The 19,099-nt window shown below is 44.0% G+C and overlaps 1 protein-coding gene across 3 annotated transcripts in view; it reads right to left on the reverse strand.

The window, feature by feature from the left end:
• LOC144497261 (acyl-coenzyme A thioesterase 11-like) overlaps positions 1 to 19,099 on the reverse strand; it is an 82,683-nt gene that overhangs the window by 39,394 nt on the left and 24,190 nt on the right. For all 3 annotated transcript variants that reach the window (XM_078218247.1, XM_078218245.1, XM_078218246.1), the window contains 3 exons: positions 10,783 to 10,852; positions 7,831 to 7,891; positions 6,891 to 6,992 (listed from right to left, as the gene is read on the reverse strand). In XM_078218247.1, the coding sequence (XP_078074373.1) occupies positions 6,891 to 6,992; positions 7,831 to 7,891; positions 10,783 to 10,852 (233 nt within the window). The remainder of the gene's footprint in view (positions 1 to 6,890; positions 6,993 to 7,830; positions 7,892 to 10,782; positions 10,853 to 19,099) is intronic.

Genomic DNA, 19,099 nt, shown 5'->3' on the forward strand with positions numbered 1-19,099 from the left:
CAGCAGCAACTTTCAAACAAGCCACCCCTCTCAGCTAGAAGGACAGGAGCAGCAGACCCATGGGAACAACACTACTTGCAAGGTTCCCTCCAAGTCACACGTCTTCCTGACTTGGAACAATATTTCTGTTCCTTCACTGTCCCTGGGTCAAAAATCTGGAACTCCCTCCCTAACAGCACTGTGCCCGAGAACAATACCTATACTCGATGGCCTGCAGTAGATCAAATAGACAGCTCACCACCACCTTCTCAAGGATAATTAAAGATGGGCGATAAATGCCCAGGAATTTTTAAAAAAGATAGCACAGAACCCATAATCAGATTTTCTTGGTTTATAATTCACCTTGTGCCTGCATGTAAAATCCAAGTAAATAATTCTACAGAAAGCAACTTGGGAATTCCATCAAGCAGTCTTGGAGAACAAGAGATTCCTGCCTCTGACTGGAGCTCTGGTTTGTAGTCAGATGCACACTGTTTGACAAATCAACCAAAGAAAAAAGGAACTGGGTGAATCTCTGACATCATTACACTTTGAGTTGTGCTCGATTCATTAACTGCTGATGCCAGTACATCCCATGACAAATGGTGTTTCTTATGAAAGGCTGAGAAACTGTGCGTAACGGTGCTCATTTTTGAGCACCACAAGAGCCCCCAAGCTCCAACATGGCATAGTGCACACACACTTGAGGCGAGTTGCACCGGATGCAATAACAGTGCAGGTATTAGTGTGCATGCACTGGCTATCACGGGAAGTAAGCAGAACTGGCAGATCATGCATCATTCAGTATCCAAAGTTGATTTGATGCCAATGATGCCATTTTGAAGATCTATGTTCTGGTCAATACCCTCGCTTAACCTCACACAGCAGCAGGTAGGACTCTGCCGGCACTATAGTTAAGAAAGCCCACCAACGCCTCTACTTTCTCAGGTGGCTAAGAAAATTCGGCATGTCTGCTATGACTCTCCCCATTTTTTACAGATGCACCATAGAAAGCATCCTTTCCGGATGTATCACAGCTTGGTATGGTTCCCGCTCTGACAAGAAACTACAAAGGGTCATGAACGAAACCCAGTCCATCACGCAAACCAGTCTCTCATCTATTGACTCTGTCTACACTTCCTGCTGCCTCGGTAAAGCAGCCAGCATAGTCAAGGACCCCACGCACCCCGAACATACTCTTTTCCACCTTCTTCCAGTGGGAAAAATATAGAAAAGTTTTAGGTCACGTACCAACCAACTCAAGAACAGCTTCTTCCCTGCTGCTGTCAGACTTTTGAATGGACCTACCTCGGACTAAGTTGATCTTTTTCTACACCCTAGCTATGACTATAACATTACATTCTGCACCCTCTCCTTTCCTTCTCCCCTATGTACTCTACGAACGGTATGTTTTGTCTGTATGGCGTGCAAGAAACAATACTTTTTACTGTATCCCAATACATGTGACAATAATAAATCAAATCAAAATCCTCGTAAGTGCTATTTAAAGGGAGGGTCAAATATATACAGGTTAGCTGTTAGTTAATTTATTTTAGCTGTTGCTATGATTCTACATGTGCTTGGCATTTTCTGTATTTGTTTCAAGTTGCAAAACTCTACAGGGAGTGTGCAGCAGGTGTTGAGGGACTTTTTGTTGACTTCAAAGCTTCTGCACAAACCAGTTGCTCCCAGACATGGATGAACTAATATGAATTCCCCTTCGTATACAGCATGACTTGGAGAATGAACAGACAGGCAGAGTAGGATAAACTGCTGGAAGGGCTCTCAGCAGGAGGTCATATTTACCCAGAGATTCTCCCATCTCAACCTCAGTGAGGAACAACATGTGATGTCTGCCTGTCGCTCACCAAAATCTGCGACCTTGGACTTTCTGCAACTTCCAGTCAGCACAAGGACCACATTGCCAGTGGCTGTGAAGGTGACTGTGAGATAAACTTTTATCTTTCTGGTTCCTTCCAAATTGGAACTGAACGTATTTGCAACATCTCAGTTTGCTGTACGCTGCTGTGTAAGGGATGTTACTAACAGTCTCTATTCAACGAAGGCTAACTACAAACCATTCTTTTTTGTCAGAGAGAAACTGGGGGAGCAAACATGTAGCTTTGCGAGGATTGCAGGCTTTCCCACGGTGCACGTTGCCAATAACTGCAGACACATTGCCTTGCAGGCATATGTCAACCCTGCTCTATACCAGAACAGAAAGGGATTCCATTCTCTCGATATCCAGAGTGTCAAGCTGCTCATCAGGCAGGTTAATGTCCAGTATCCTGGCAGCAAATCATTATACCTTCTTTCTGTGCCAGTCCACTCAGCCAGCTACATTTGAGCCACCTGGACAAACCAAAAGGTGACTAATGGACAACAAGAGTTACCCTCTGACAAATAGAATGAGGACTCTGATGCACACCCCATGCACACATATGCAGCATCATGTTGCCACAAAAAATAAGTTAGTGCAGAAATGTATCTGCCGCTTGGACCACTCTGAAGAAGCCTTATAGAACTGGGAAGAGTGCGCAACCAGATTTTTGGTGGTTGCTGCAGGCTGCATGACTTCACCATCACGTGAGAATAGTCCTTGCCAACAGCTACACAATGAATAGCTGAGAGGAAAAAGGAAGGGACAACATATACAGCACCACTCCAGTTGGGCTGTCCATGAAGAACTCACCTTAGTGTTATACTAGTAACTGCAACCATATCTTCTCTCCGACACTTGGCCACAATGCAAAGATAAAAGCCACTATAAATAAATATCACAAATCAAATTTCTAAATAAACCATGCCATCTTGCACAAAACAATCAATTAATCACCTTTGTGCATTCCCTTACTTTCTATCTTCTTCGTGCTTTTGCCTGTTCTAGTTATCCTACACAATGCTACCCCAGTGGCTACATCAAGGCTGGTGCAAGGCTGCACTTTTTCAGCAGAGGAGACTGCAATGGCTTTCCATGAAGACCTTCTGCAGTTCTGGATCTAGAAGGCCGGCTGTGGGCTGCATCATCTTGACATGAGCAGCAGGGGTCTGGCCTGGCTAGCTGACAGAATGGCAGTGGTGGAGGATATGTGCTGTCTATCTGAGGTTCATGCTCCATAAAGTCACTGCCATTCCTGGAGAGGTGCCAGTTCAGTTTTAGTAATCTGGTGGTGATCAGATTGCTGTGACATCCCACAGATCTCTGTGTAGATGGCATGACAGCAGCATTCAGATATTAGGAGGCTGCTGCTTATGCTGCAATGGAAGCTGCAGCATTGGACATCACATATTGCATCATGGTTGAATCCACAAATGTGTGAACAGAATTGGCCAATGCCTCCATGCTGGGTATGATGGGCTCCAAGCTTTGAACAACCTCCTGTGTCAGGTTGGTGCTGGATGTTTCCACTCTCCTTGGCACTGACCACAGGCTGTCAAGCTTCCCAATGCATCAAGCATTTTGCGTGCATGCTCATAAGTAGTCTTTTGTAGGCTACCCCATTGGAGTCCTCAACTGAGTTCTCTGCTGTGGAACCAGTATGTGTCCTCACTCTCCAGTAAGCTGGCACTCACACATACCTTGCTCTATGCCCTGATTGCAGCACACTTGTGCCTGGTGTCTCACCACCTACAAATGCCACCTTTGATTTCTCCTCTAAGAGACGTGCAGTACTAGTATCTGAGCTGGTCTCTGTGAGTGTGAAATCAAGCGATGGTCCTGTGTCTTCATCATCACTACTTTTTTATTGTTCCTGTACTGCTTGGTCAGGCATGTATCACTTGGGTGTCTGAAAGGAGAGAAACATGTGGGTAAGATTGTGGTGTGGGGAACAAGGGATATTAAGAGGTGGCTGCTTACACTATAAGCAGTTTGTAAATCAGAGAGATTATGAGATAAGCGGGAAGAGGGATATGAGAAAGAGGATTATGAACAAGGATACTGTCAGCTTCAATGGACTCAGCCCCACCAGTGGCCACAACCTTAGACAGTGGGCAAACCAATAATGGTCAGCACCATCTCCTCCATGAGAGTTAGGACACACTGGCATTCACTTGGTTCCTACTACCTCCAGTTATGCACCAACTTGTCCTGCATGACAGGGGAACGTGTCAATGGGCATTGTTTATTCTGTTTAGCTAATGTGGCTGTCGTAGTTGAATAGCTGCCAGTATGTGCAAGCTGTAAAACCTGGACGTGAGGCTTGCAACAATATGAAGTATGTGAGGGTGAAGGCTGTGAATATTATCAATGATAGAGATTGTTAGTATATCATAGAATCATAGAAACCCTACAGTGCAGAAGGAGGCCATTCAGCCCATCGAGTCTGCACCGACCACAATCCCACCCAGGCCCTACCCCCACATATTTACCCACTAATCCCTCTAACCTACGCATCCCAGGACTCTAAGGGGCAATTTTTAACCTGGCCAATCAACCTAACCCGCACATCTTTGGACTGTGGGAGGAAACCGGAGCACCTGGAGAAAACCCACGCAGACACGAGGAGAATGTGCAAACTCCACACAGACAGTGACCCGAGCCGGGAATCGAACCTGGGACCCTGGAGCTGTGAAGCAGCAGTGCTAACCACTGTGCTACCGTGCCGCCCAATATAACTGAAGACGGTATGGTGATTTGATCAGAGTCTGGGGCTGGTGATGCAGCTGGTACATTATGGCATTTGAAGGTATGCTCAGCGACCTTGAACACTCACATGAGATCATTGAACTCCTTGCAGAACTGCATCCACGTCCTTGGGGCATGACCCCTGGCACTGGCAATTCTCTACTCCCTTTTGACCATGAATCTGGGTACAATTCATCCTTTCCACCTCCTCCACAAAGACTCCCGGTGCAACTTCTGAAAATCCCGGAGTCTGCTCTCTTCCCAGTAGTGCCATTCTTCACTCTTTTCCAGGTCAGACTCTCTTCAAGTACAACGCCCAGCACCTGCTGTAGCCACAATGAACCTCCCAATTAAGTGATATGGGTGTTGCTGGCTGGGCCAGTATTTATTGCCCATCCCTAATTGCCTTGATTGAATGGCTTGCATTTAAGAGTCAACCACATTACCTTGGGTCTAGAGTCACATGCTGGCCAGACAAGGAAGGCAGATTTTCTTCCCTAAAAAACATCAGTGAACCAACAATTGGATAATGGTTTCATGGTTCTCATTAGACTTTTAATTCCAGATATTTTTAATGAATTCAAATTTCCATCCGTGATGGGATTTGAACCCAGGACCAAGGGTCTATGGTTTACCAGTCCAGTGACAATACCATTACGCCATCGCTCCCCTTGCTAGTTTATCCAGCTAATCAACAGTGCAGTGGCGCTGGTTGGGTGCATAGATTGTTCATATGAGCAACCAGCATAAAGTTACAGCTGTCTGTATTCCAATCAGCAGATGTGGGCGAGTTGCACATTGTGATCCCTGCACCCACTTCTGGGCACTCTCCAATTTTATCCCCATAACCTTTACACTGAGACACAAGTATACACACCTACATACCTAAAGCCCTGTCGCAAGACCTCTTCATTCCTGTAGTCCAAACTTCTTACAATAAAGGCCAACATGTCATTTATCTTCCTAATTGCTTGCTGTTACCTACATGCCAACTTTCCGTGTTCCTCATACACCAGAGTCTTTCTGAACATCAACATCTACAAGTTTTGCAACTTTTAAGGAATATTCTGCTTTTTTATGCTTACAAGCAAACTGAATAACTTCACGCTTCCCTACATGATACTCCATCTGCCATTTTGTTTCCCACTCACTTAACCTGTCTACATCTCTGTGCAGTTTACCTTTCCACGTCGCTTTGCATCATCAGCAAACTTAGAAAACTTACTCTCGTTTCATCTGAGTCATTGATACAAACAGCAAATGGTTAAGGCCCCAGCACAGATCCTTGCAGCACTCCATTAGTCACAGCTTGAAAATGCCCCCTTTATGGCCACTCTTTGCTTCTTGTCCATTAACCAATCTTCTTTCCATATTACCCCCAACTCCATGAGCCCTCATCTTCCTATGAACATTCTGTGTGGCTGGTATCACTGCTGCTTCTGAGGGACCAATGTTTACTTTGGCTTAGAAAGTGGTTAGCTCTTCCCTTCCTTTTTATACACTTTAAAAAGCTCTCGCAATGTTATATTTCTGGCTAGTTTGGACAAAGTCTATTGTCCAAGTTGAGATTAATTTTACTAAATGTTGGGGCTGTGACTGTGGTAAAGCATCTACGAACTATGTTGGGCAAATAATCTCTTTACAACAATCTGAGGTCCCTATCTGCTTTAAGATGATGACCATCATCCTGGTACCTAAGAAAAACCAAGCCTCAATGGCTATCGGCCGGTGGCTCTGACATCCATCATTATGAAGTGCTTCGAAAGGCATCATGGTGCAAGAGATGAGATCGGATTCCATACAGATCATTGGTAGGTAATATGGGTTGGGCAGTAAGAGTGGTGTTTCATCCAATCCACTGGATTAATTGCTGGGCAAGTTAGGTTAAAATCACCCACAATTAGTCCAATAAAATGCAATTATTCTTCAATAAGGTGAATGTATTTTATTAACTAAAGCTTTGTTTCAGTCACACACAAAGAACACAGTTTTTTAAAAAATTTATCTCAGAATTCACCATCTGTAAGGGGAAGTGTGTTACAGATTTTTCACTATCATTTTTGTGAAAAAGTGCTTCCAGATTTTCCTGCTAAATTGCTCATTCAACGCTCAGTGCAAACATTGATAAACTTCCTTAGATATTCAACTATGTATCAATCTGATTCGAGTTTGCATTTAAAGAATATTAAGTCTAAGGAACAATTTGACAAATTAAAACAACATCACAGTTGATAATTATTATAGTCTGGAGATCTCAGTAACTGTTTTAAGTTCACACTTTTACCTTTCCAAGTCCTGTTCCCTTTGCTACAAATGTAGCAAACGCGTTGCACACTTTCCACTGTGTTCCACTTGAGGGATCTTCACAAGTGATTGTAATTCCAACCTAGAAAGAGTGACTTTTGAATGAACCAATCTAGGCAGCATGGCCCAACAACACAAACTGAATCTCCAGTCAAACGCTCTTCCCCACCACCACAAACATCTGACTGACTGTTCTGAGGCTAGGGCGCTGCTATTGGCTTCAATACTCATGGAATTGTGGCAGAGTTGCTGCTTTGGTTATTCACCTCAACCTGTGGATGGGGCTTGTGGGGGAAGGGCAGTATTGAGCTTGACTACAATACTCTCTGAGGACAATAACTTGTTGGAAGTTGATACGAGATCTAAAATACTAGCAAGGTGCCAGAGAACTGCAGGCCATTGTGGAACTGTAACTTGACATTTTCAGGGGGGCACAGATAGAACATTGTAGTTAGTACTGCTACCTCACATAGCCAGAGACCCAGGTTGAATTCCGGCTTTGGGTGACTGCGTGGAGTTTGCATGTTCTCCCTGTCTACATAGGTTTCCTCTGTGTGCTTTGGTTTCCTCCCACAGTCCAAAAGACGTGCTGGTTAGGTGCATTGGCTATGCTAAATTGCTCCTTAGTAACCCAAGATGTTTAGGTTAAATGGATTAGCCACGGTAAACCTGTCTGGCTACAGGGATAGGGCAGGGGAGAGGATCTGGATAAGATACCCTGTCAGAGTCGGTGCAGACTTGATGGGCCGAATGGCCTCTTCTGCACTGTAAGGATTCTATGATTCATGGAAAAAAATAGAGCAATGAAAAACTTAAGATCGTTGCATTTTAAGCCATTACAGTATGCTTGAAATATTGGTGCTTAAGATTCTTTAACTTTATTTGTTTAATGAAACTCATTGTACAGAAAAGGTTCTGACCTCCATGCTCGTGTTAAAGGCACGATTCACCTTTGCTTTGATATTGACCACTTGTCCAATGCTGGAAGAAAATGAAAGCATTCAGAATTACTCAGAAAAGAAATCCCTTAAAATATTCAAATTCCTCGTAACATTTTACAATGCTAGCCTCATATTCCTTTTAATAGGTAACTAGCATCCAAATATATTGCTGTTAATGGGTAACTAGCTCTGGTTTCTATTACTTTTGATCCATAGACCAACCACTATTTTTATCTATGAATTATCCCCACATCAGATGCTGCTATGGCGCGAGGTGTTCTGACTTCCTTTTCTAGTGTAGCTAATCTGACTATTCTACCATTGAGTACATTTGTGCTGCCTCCACTGTCTTCAGGCCTACCAGTTATTCCCACTCTCAAACCTGTAATTTGCCAATCCCATGGCCTCTTAACCCAATGTCCAGAAAATTGCAGACGTCAATCATGGCTCAGTAGTAGTATATTTGCCTGAGTTTGAAGGCACAATTTCTGAGGAGTTCTTGTTGTTGGCCAATATTGATTGTTTAACAAACACCACTAAAATAGCTAATCTGATCATCGTGATTTGTGCAACTTTCTAGGTTCAAATCGACTGCTGTGTTTCCTACTTTACAAAAGTACTTCATTGACTGTAAAACTGCTTTGGTCATCCCAAGGTTGTGAAGGTGCTCTATATTTCTTTCTTTCTTCAGCCACAATTTAGCTTTGAATTACTGAACCTGCAACTTCCCAACGCAACTCGATCATTAAATGCTGCCAGCTGCACTTGTGAAATCCTGGCATATTGCCTCCTATGTGGCCCCCAAAACCTAAATGACCGGCAGCATTCCAGAAGTGAGGTTTGGCTGAAGCAACTATAATTAATAAGCAGGGTGTGAGAGGCTGCGAGTTTGATCATTGAAAACTGAAGTAGAACTAAAGTCCAAAGAGTGGGGCTGAGAAACTGATAATGCAAGCTAAGGCTGCAAGGAACAGCCTTGAAGGCTGTCTTCAACAAATCCATCAATTTTCCAAAGCTATTGCATTTTAATTATTTTTAAAACTACTTTATTTATTTTAAATGAATAAAGATTGCTTTCAAATATTTACGTATAAAACTGCACTGCGACACCCATCAACCCATTATCACATATTATTTCTGGCATTTCAGAGAGAAATCTTCAGAAACTTGTGATTCCCAAGCAGACTGAGTGATAGCTTGTGTTTATACTTAAACATCTAGACCTTTCACAAGATGATACACAAGTAATATTGTGCCCAGCTCAACCTCCAATCAATCGGCCCTGCTCCATTTCTACCAATGCCTTCCAACTCCTTAGTCCTGGTCCTTCCTGCCCCCATGCCCAGTTGCTCTCTTCTCTGATAAAATGTCTACCAGTCCCATACACTCCTACCCCTGCTCAATGCTGTGTCTATACCAATTGCCTCTATCTGATATTTAATACTCTCCAACAACACATTTTCCTCACACTCGCTGCTACAAACTCTGACCTCTATGTCACCCTTCATCATCAGAACAGAGGAAAAAAAAGTGAAGAATCAGAATAGCAGGGAGTCAGAATCAAGAGAAAAACAAACACAAATGCACAAGTGAGAGACGAGAGGGAAGGGCAACACGACAGAACAGGAAGCAGCAAGGCTTCATGTTCCAACTTGCCATACACAATAGCACAGGAGATGTAACATAACAAAAACAGCTTCATGATCTGTTGCCGTACAATTTGTGTGGTACATTATCCAGAAAACAATATATTACATGGACACTCTTTAACATGATTGCAATCATATTTAGCACACTTCTGTCAATACCAAACTGCACCACTTTCAGCTACCTCATGAACCTAAAACACACTGAACAGCTCAACTGAAAAGAAAATAAATACATGTATTTATACAACACCTTTCACCACCTCAGAATGTACATAGCCAAAGTATTTTGAAATATGGCCTCTCATGTAATGTAAGCAAATGTGGCAACCAATTTGCACACACCCAGTTATACTATATATATTTTAATCGAATAATTATTGAATTATTTAAATTAGGATGAGTTATTATAGCTCGATTTATATTTTCAGATATTCATAGATCATGCTGTAACTCGCCCAATTCATACTTTACTCATGTGGGATGGACGACTGAGATGCTAAACTATATAAGCTGCAATGTTTGTTTGGGGGGAAGGTGTGAACCCTATGTGCCTCCAGCACTGACAGCAGCAAATTTACACGAAAAACACGTCAGAAGCTTTCACAACAATGGGAACCATGAGTCAACATTGCGTACTTTACGAATTCACTAGAAGGTTGCTCATACATGGACGTCACACCCCAGCTATCACCATAAAGACTGCTTTGCCAAGCTTCCTGACAGAGAAGAACAGCAAAGTGCACACCAATCCATGGACTGCTCACTGGTTTGGTTAGGAGCATTACAGATTTGTGTCCATTTTTTAACTTTTCAGCTCTTGTGTCTTAAATCACTTTTCTAGGTGAGCTCCAACTCATGGAGAGGTGCAAAGATATAACCCAGCTCCAGTTAGAAATGATTTCACCAGTTGCAGAGGATGCATTCTTCATTTCAAAAGGCTTGAAGGTAAACTTGTGATGACAACCCATTTGAATCATTTCTAAAACAAAGAACAAAGAACAATACAGTGCAGGAACAGGCCCTTCGGCCCTCCAAGCCCGCGCCGCTCCCCGGTCCAGGATTGAATCCTGAATCCAGGATCCCCGCCCAATTTTCCAGCCTATCTACATCCTAATATCCTATCCACCGAGCTGTCCCTCACAGCTACGATGCTTTGTTCATCACAAGCTATTAACTCACCCCCACCCCCCCATTCCAGACCATGTAAAACAAGCCACATTTTCCCACATTTATAAGAATGCAATCGTAGATGCAATAAAATACAGACAGTGGAACTCACTACCTGATTGTATGTTCAAAATCAATGTCATCCACTGAGACAGTAACGCAGGGGCAGTTTGCATGCCTTTCCGCTTCAGGGGGTGGTGGGGGAAACAGGAGAGAAACGAGAAGTAACATTATGCCAAGATAACATCTTACACTGAAAGATTAAGAATTAAGCATTCACGTTTTTTAGTAATATCGGTATATTACTCTGCATCAAAATATTACATCTCCAATGAGCAATCATGGCTTGGTTCTGGATACCACAACAATTTTCTGGAGCATGATATTCCCCAAAATGAAAAGGACTAAAAGCTCTTTGAGGAGGCAACAAACTTGTGATTCTCAAGCCAGCATTTGTACATAGCAACGTTGTGCAATATGCAGTCTGTCAAAAATACAGACAGCAGTACTGTTACTGCTGTGGCCAAACAGGCCACCTAAAATGGCGATTTGCAAAGCACTCTGGGACAATTGGGCAAGAACTAAAACAACAGGCTGCAGTTTAAAGGCAGAGACAAACAGACTGCAACCCGGACGGGTGCATAAACAGGATATGGGTCATCTCCAGGATGAAAGAGACTTTATGGTCACACTGGGTTGTGTACCAGACATGAGGGCGCCGTGGCCCCTTGTTTGGGGGGAAGGTGTGAACCCTATGTGCCTCCAGCACCTACAGGCATGGCCGTTGGGTACACACCCAGAGATCGGTGTGGCAGCACCTGATTGGACTCTTATCGATCAGGGTGATCAAGTCCTGATCGATTGATTGGCAATGGCCAAAAGGGGCGTGAAACCCAACGGGGTATAAAGGGTGCTGCGCAACCAGGAATCTCTCTCGCTCTCTCTTTCTTTCGCTCTCTCTCTCACTCTCTCTGACCCCATGAAGGAGCTACAACAACGGTGAACATCACCAGCGACGACCAGCACGTTGAAAGAGAGCAACCACACCCGAGAAGGAAGGAAGGAAGACCAGAGCCAGAGTGCCAGACCAGACCAAGGGACCAGACTACACAGACAACTACCGAGACCAGCGCACAGATAAAGGCCAATATCTGCTTGAGTATTTGCCAGTCACGCAAAGTTAAGTTAAGGCCTTGTATTGGACTTGAATTCTAGTATTTTCCTGTAAGATAACTTATCATTGGTTGGGTGGGTGATTATTGATTGTGTGGGTTTAAATAAATATTGGCTGTACTAACAAGACATCTACTCGTAGTTATTTGTCCACCGTATAAGGGTTAAAACAGACTGTGCGGCAGATAAGAGTCAAAACTGCTAAGAACATAACTTAATTAATCCTCTTATCACGGCACGGTATCACAGTAGTTAGCACTGGTGCCTCACAACACCAGGGACCTGGGTTCAATTCCAGCCTTGGGTGACTGTGTAGAGTTTGCGCATTCTCCCCTTGTCTGCGCGCTTTTCCTCCCACAGTCCAAAGATGTGCAGGTTAGGTGGATTGGCCATGCTAAATCATCCCTTAGCGTCAGGAGGATTAGCAGCGTAAATACGTAGGGTTACGGGGATAGGGCCTGGGTGGCATTGTTTCTGCCTGGCTGGTGCAAGTTCGATGGGCCAAATGACTTCATTCTGCACTGTAGGGATTCTGTGATTTCAACTCCAGAGTTAGTAGCATGAAGGCCCTGCGACTTAATGAACGATATAAAAGTCTACTGGTCTGGATATGATCAGAATGCAAGGGCAAAGCTGATGTCGGCTCTCAGCCAAATACTCATCATGGTTTGATATCACTGATACAATTTACATTTACACATGCAGCTTTGATGAGGGTGGCTATGTATGTGAGATGCAACATGAAGGTGGCATCCAAAGACTAAAAAGGGATAGTTATGAACTCTAACTATTTGTTTAAAGTGGACAAAGTTTGAGAGCCCAGTTCTCCATTATGAGAATAAAGCCACAAGATTCCATGGTTTTAAACAAACAAAATAAACTTTACGAAACAAAGTCAGAGAAGTAAACCAATTAACAATATTTATAGTATACCCTAACATTCAGAATTAACCCATGAGGTAAATATGAATTAACTGCACAGTAAATGGCAGTGATCCCATGGATTTCACAACAAGCCATCCAGGCGTCAGTGAGCACTGTGAGCCACAAAATCTCATTAAAACCCTGCCTCATTCCACAAGGGATTTCAACTCCTCATTTTCAAACATCCAGCCTCTGAATTCCCGCAAAGGCTGCCCAGCTTGGACTGTCTCAATGGCTGCTCACCTCTCGGTCATTCAGCCTCTTCTCCAGAGGCCACATTTCATGGGATTCACAAAGCTGCAACGCCCACCTCTAACTACCAGCACACTCGTAACTCTTCACTAGCTTCACTAAGCTAACACTGCCCCTGGATTTCTTTGAACTCCACCTACCAGCTGCACCGAGCTCTAAATAGCTCCCATGGCTTCTTTGAGCCCTGACTGCCTGGCACCAGTGACCTTTCCACCTTTCCAGCTCCCCAAGACTTCACTGAGTTCTATCTCCCTGAAGCCTGCTAACTGCTCCCCAGCCTTCTCGCTGAGCTGTGAACCACACAAGGTCCAAACTACAACTAACTATCTCTCAGCAAACATAAAGATGATTTGAAACCAGAGGAACTTCTTAAGGTCCACCCATTTCCACGATGGCATAACCCTTCGGGGTTCACAGAATGCTTTTAAACTAACTTAACCGTGACTCTCAAAACAGAACATCTATTCAGACTGCTTTTCTTTGCAAGCAGTGAAGGAAGCACATCTCCAATTCTCCAGCTAAGTAGGCTCACCTACTATTTCACAGCTCTTACCTTTCTGCCTGTTAACCCTTTAAGTCAAATGGGCCCCAATCTTTTAAGTAACTTCAACTTGCTTTAGTTGTATTTTTCCCATACTCCACAATTAAACTAAAAATTCTCTCTAAAATATTAACACAAACCATGAACAAGATATTCCTCACAGCATGTACACCATGTCTGATTGTTCACACACTCCCAACCATTGAAGATTAATAACCTAATTTCCATTAGGTATCTGCTTTGATTGATATTTGGATACACAGTCACATATTCAGCTTGTAAGAATATGAATCATGGTTTATGAGAGAAAGGGAATTTTGACATCAGTGCTGGAAAATGGAGCATTATTCCGTTTCACACATGCAGGGTGGAATTTTCCCAAAAAAATGACTAAGTGTCATTTTGCATGAGAAAACCGGCGCGATTTGCACTGGCATGTCCGATGTGATTTGGATCATGAACTTCCTGCACTTGGTCATTTTTTTTGGGAGGGGTGAGTTTTGCACTGTTTCGGAAAGGGATGAAACCTAAACACGCCGGGAAGGCTGGCTTCCCAGAGAACAAAGAACAAAGAAAATTACAGCACAGGAACAGGCCTTTCGACCCTCCAAGCCTGCACCGACCATGCTGCCTGACTTAACTAAAACCCTCTACCCTTCCAGGGACCATATTCCTCTCTTCCCATCCTATTCATGCATTTGTCAAGACGCCCCTTAAAAATCACTACCATACCCGTTTCCACTACCTCCCATTTTTAAAGGGCGCCTTGATCACAAAGTGAAATTGAAGACCTGCACCCCCAGGGACATCAGGACCAAACCCCTCATTGATAGCAAGCATCCCCCCACTCCCCAACATAGATCGCTGGCCTGATCTCCACCTCCCCTGCTCAATTTGAACATAGGTCGCCAGCATCAGGGCATTGGAGTGCTCCCAATTGGCCCCCTTCAGGCCATGCCCAAGTCAGGCCCCACCTCTCTCTCCCCATTCTGCCCCCCCCCCCACCCCCCACCAATTCAGGTCCCTACCCCCCTCTGCCCTCTCTGGCCCCACCCCCATGACACTGCCCCCTGGCACCACCATGCTTTCACAATCTAGATTTGAGGGCTGAACATCTCGAGTTCTATGAAGTATATTGTTTCTAGTCAGCCCAAGGCTCTGACCACTGGTCTTACGGTGTCTTGTGCTTGGTGTTCATCGAGAAGGGTTGGAGATGGGCGAACATCTTGGGTCTTTGCCAGGGCCTAGGCTTTTCTTTGCTGGGGCTTCAGGACAACCTGATGGAATCTATCCAAGGCTGCTCAGGGAGACGAGAGATGAAATCGCTGGGCCTCTGACGCAGATCTTTGTCTCGTCACTGGATACAGATGAGGTCCCAGAGGATTGGAGGATAGCTAATGTGGTCCCGTTATTTAAGAAGGGTAGGAAAGATAACCCGGGAAATTATAGGCCGGTGAGCTTGACGTCCGTGGTAGGGAAGTTGTTGGAGAGGATTCTTAGAGATAGGATGTATGCGCATTTAGAAAGGAATAAACTCATTAACGATAGTCAGCATGGTTTTGTGAGAGGGAGGTCATGCCTCACTAACCTGGTGGAGTTTTTTGAAGAAGTGACTAGAATAGTTGACGAGGGAAGGGCCGTGGATGTCGTCTATAAGGACTTTAGTAAAGCGTTTGACAAAGTCCCTCATGGTAGGTTGGTGCAAAAGGTTGGATCATGGGATAAAGGGGGAGGTGGCTAGATGGGTGGAGAACTGGCTTGGTCACAGAAGTGGAGATGCCGGCGTTGGACACAGAAGACGGAGAGTGGTAGTGGAAGGGTCTTTTTCCAGCTGGATGCCTGTGACTAGTGGTGTTCCGCGGGGCTCTGTATTGGGACCTCTGCTGTTTGTGATTTATATAAACGATCTGGAAGAAGGTGTAACTGGGGTGATCAGTAAGTTTGCTGACGACACGAAAATGGCTGGACTTGCAGATAGTGAGGAACATTGTCAGAGGCAACAGAAGGATATAGATAGGCTGGAAATTTGGGCAAAGAAATGGCAGATGGAGTTCAATCCAGATAAATGCGAAGTGATGAATTTTGGTAGAACTATACGATAAATGGCAGAACCATAAAGGGTGTAGATACGCAGAGGGACCTGGGTGTGCAAGTCCACAGATCCTTGAAGGTGACGTCACAGGTGGAGAAGGTAGTGAATAAGGCATATGGCATGCTTGCCTTTATAGGACGGGGCATAGAGTATAAAAGTTGGGGTCTGATGTTGCAGTTGTATAGAACGTTGGTTCGGCCGCATTTGGAATACTGCGCCCAGTTCTGGTTGCCACACTACCAGAAGGACGTGGAGGCTTTAGAGAGAGTGCAGAGGAGGTTTACCAGGATGCTGCCTGGTAGGGAAGGGCTTAGTTATGAGGAGAGATTGGGTAAACTGGGGTTGTTCTCACTGGGAAGACGGAGGATGAGGGGTGACCTAATAGAGGTGTATAAAATTATGAAAGGCATAGATAGGGTGAATGGTGGGAAGCTTTTTCCCAGGTCGGTGGTGACGTTCACGAGGGGTCATAGGTTCAAGGTGAGGTTGGGGAGGTTTAACTCGGATATCAGAAGGACGTATTTTACACAGAGGGTGGTGGGGGCCTGGAATGCGCTGCCGGGGAAGGTGGTGGAGGCGGACACACTGGGAATGTTTAAGACTTATCTAGATAACCACATGAACATACTGGGAATAGAGGGATACAAAAGAATGGTCTAGTGGGCACATGAGCGGTGCAGGCTTGGAGGGCCGAAGGGCCTGTTCCTGTGCTGCATTGTCCTTTGTTCTTTGTTCTAACATGGCAGAGGTGTAGAGGCTTCAGTGAAACTCTGGATGGATCCTGGATGTTGCTCAATATTCCTGCGAAGGCTTTGGCCCTTTTATGTTCTATGGATGGCGGATTATCCTGCAGTTCATCATTAATCCTGAGCTTTGTTCCCTTAAGATTTTAATCCTGACTTTGTGATATTGTCTTTTATCCTGACTAGGGTGCGATATATGAATCATTGATGCAGATAGTAAATAGTGGGTACCCAGCCTTGATCCCTGTGGCAGTCCGCTTGTTACAGCTTACCAACTTGAAAGTGGCTCATTTATCTACTCTCTGTCACTGTCACTGGGAAAATGCTAGAAATTATTATTAAGGAAGTTCAAGCAGGGTACTTAAAATCGTCATGCAATTAGGCAAAGTCAACAAGGTTTTGTGAAAGGGAAATCATGTTGGACTAATTTACTGGCGTTTTTTGACGAAGTGACAAGTAAAATGGAGAAAGAGAAATCTGCACTTGGATTTCCAAAAGACATGTTGTAAGGTGCCACATCAAAACTACTGCACAGAATAAGAGCTCAACTGTAGAGGTAACATATTATCATGAACAGAGGATTGGTTAGATAACAGGGAACAGAGAATCATAGAATCCCTAAGGTGCAGAAGCAGGCCATTCGGCCCAACGAGTCTGCACTGACCACAATTCCACCTGGGCCCTATTCCCATAACTCGTCATATTTACCCTACTAATCCCCCTGACACTAAGGTTAATTTAGCATGGCCAATCAACCTAACCCGCACATCTTTAGACTGCGGGAGGAAGCCAGAGCACCCGGGGGAAAATCACGCAGACGCGGGGAGAATGTGCAACCTCCACACAGACAGCGACCCAAGGCCGGAATTGAACCCGGGTGCCTGGTGCTGTGAGGCAGCAGTGCTAACCACTGCGCCACCATGCCACCCGAGGATTGGTTAGATAGCAGGAAACAGAGAATAGATAAATGAGCCAATTTCAGGTTGGTAAGCTGTAACAAGTGCCACACGGATCAATGCTGGGTGTCCACTATATACTAACTGTATCAATGACTCAGATGAAGGGACTGAATGTACGGTTGCAAAGTTTGCCAATGACACCAAGATAGTAGAAAGGTAAATTGTGAGAAAGACATAAAGAGTCTACAAAAGAGATTTAGATAGATAAAGTGAAAACATGGCAGATGGAGTATAATGTTGGAAAATGTGAGCTCATCCACTTTGGCAGGAAGAATAGGAAAGGAATATATTATTTAAATTTTGAAGGATCACAAAATTCTGTGGTAGAGGGGGATCCAAGTCCTGGAATATGAATTACAAAAAGTTAGTATGCAAGTGATTAGGAAGGCAAATGGAATATTGGTGTTTATTACAAGAAAAATGGAATATAAAAATAGGGAAATTTTACCGTAGCTGTACATGGCATTGGTAAAACCACACCCAGGGTCTCCTTACTTGAGAAAGGATACCATTACATTAGAAACTGTTCAGAGAAGGTTCACTCTACTGATTCCTGGGATGAAATGGAAATCTTATAAGCAAAGACTGGGCAGGTTAGGCCTGTATCTATTGGAGAATTAGGAGAATGAGGAGTGGTCTTATTGAAACATACAAGATCCTCAGAGGACTTGACAGGGTGGAATCAGAGAGGATATTTTCCCTGGTGAGCAAGACGAGAACAAGGTGACACAGTTTTAAAATAAGGGGTCTCCCATTTAAGATGAAGATGAGGAGAATTTATTTTCCCTCAGCGGAATGTTAGTGTGTTAGTTGTTAGCATTCCTCAGAAAGTAGTGGAGAAAGTGAATATTTTTAAGACTGAGTTAGATAGATTTTTGATTGATTTGTCAGATGTATTGGGATACAGTGAAAAGTATTGTTTCGTGCATAATATACAGAAAAGACATACTATTCATAGAGTAGATAGGGGAGAAGGAAAGGAGACGATGCAGAATGTAGTCACAGCTCGGGTGCAGAGAAAGAGCAGTTCAATATATGGTTAACATATGATTAACAAGAGAATTAAAAGGTGGAGTTGAGGGCACAATCAGATCAGCTAGGCTCAAGAGACATTGCCTAGGCCAACATTCTGATGGAGTTCTCCAATTAGTCCCATTTCCCTGATCTTTCCCCATAGCCCTCCAATATTATCCCTTTTTGATTATTGTATATATATTGTTTTGAAGGTTACTTTAGATATTCTCCCATCCAAAGCTGTGCGGGTTAGATGGATTGGCCATGCTAAATTGTCCCTTAGTATCAGGGGGACTAGCTAGAGTAAATGCATGGGGTTATGGTGATAAGGCCTGGGTGGGATTGTGGTCAGTGCAGACTTGGTGGGCCAAATGGCCTCCTTCTGCACTGTAGGATTCTATGATTTCACTCTTTTGGACAGTGAACCCAGGTCATAACATCGATAAAGCAAAGATATATCCTAGAACCTTGAACTGTTCAATGGTGGCAAAGTACATTTTTACTGAGAGAGAAGATAAATAAATGAATTTGATCAGAACAGGATTTGACAGCTGTGTAATAAACCTGCTGGAGGAACTGAGGTTGTGCAGATTTTGTCCTTTTAAAATTAAGCCGCTTGATTGCAATGTTAACTAAGTAGATTGTGCCACTGACTGAGGGAGCAACTTCAAACTGAATAAGGTCATTCCCAAGTAAGTAGCCCAGCAAGCCAAATAGGAGGCACAGTTCAATGA

The sequence above is a fragment of the Mustelus asterias genome, chromosome 8 (assembly GCF_964213995.1).
Source record: "Mustelus asterias chromosome 8, sMusAst1.hap1.1, whole genome shotgun sequence".
NCBI lineage: Eukaryota > Metazoa > Chordata > Chondrichthyes > Carcharhiniformes > Triakidae > Mustelus > Mustelus asterias.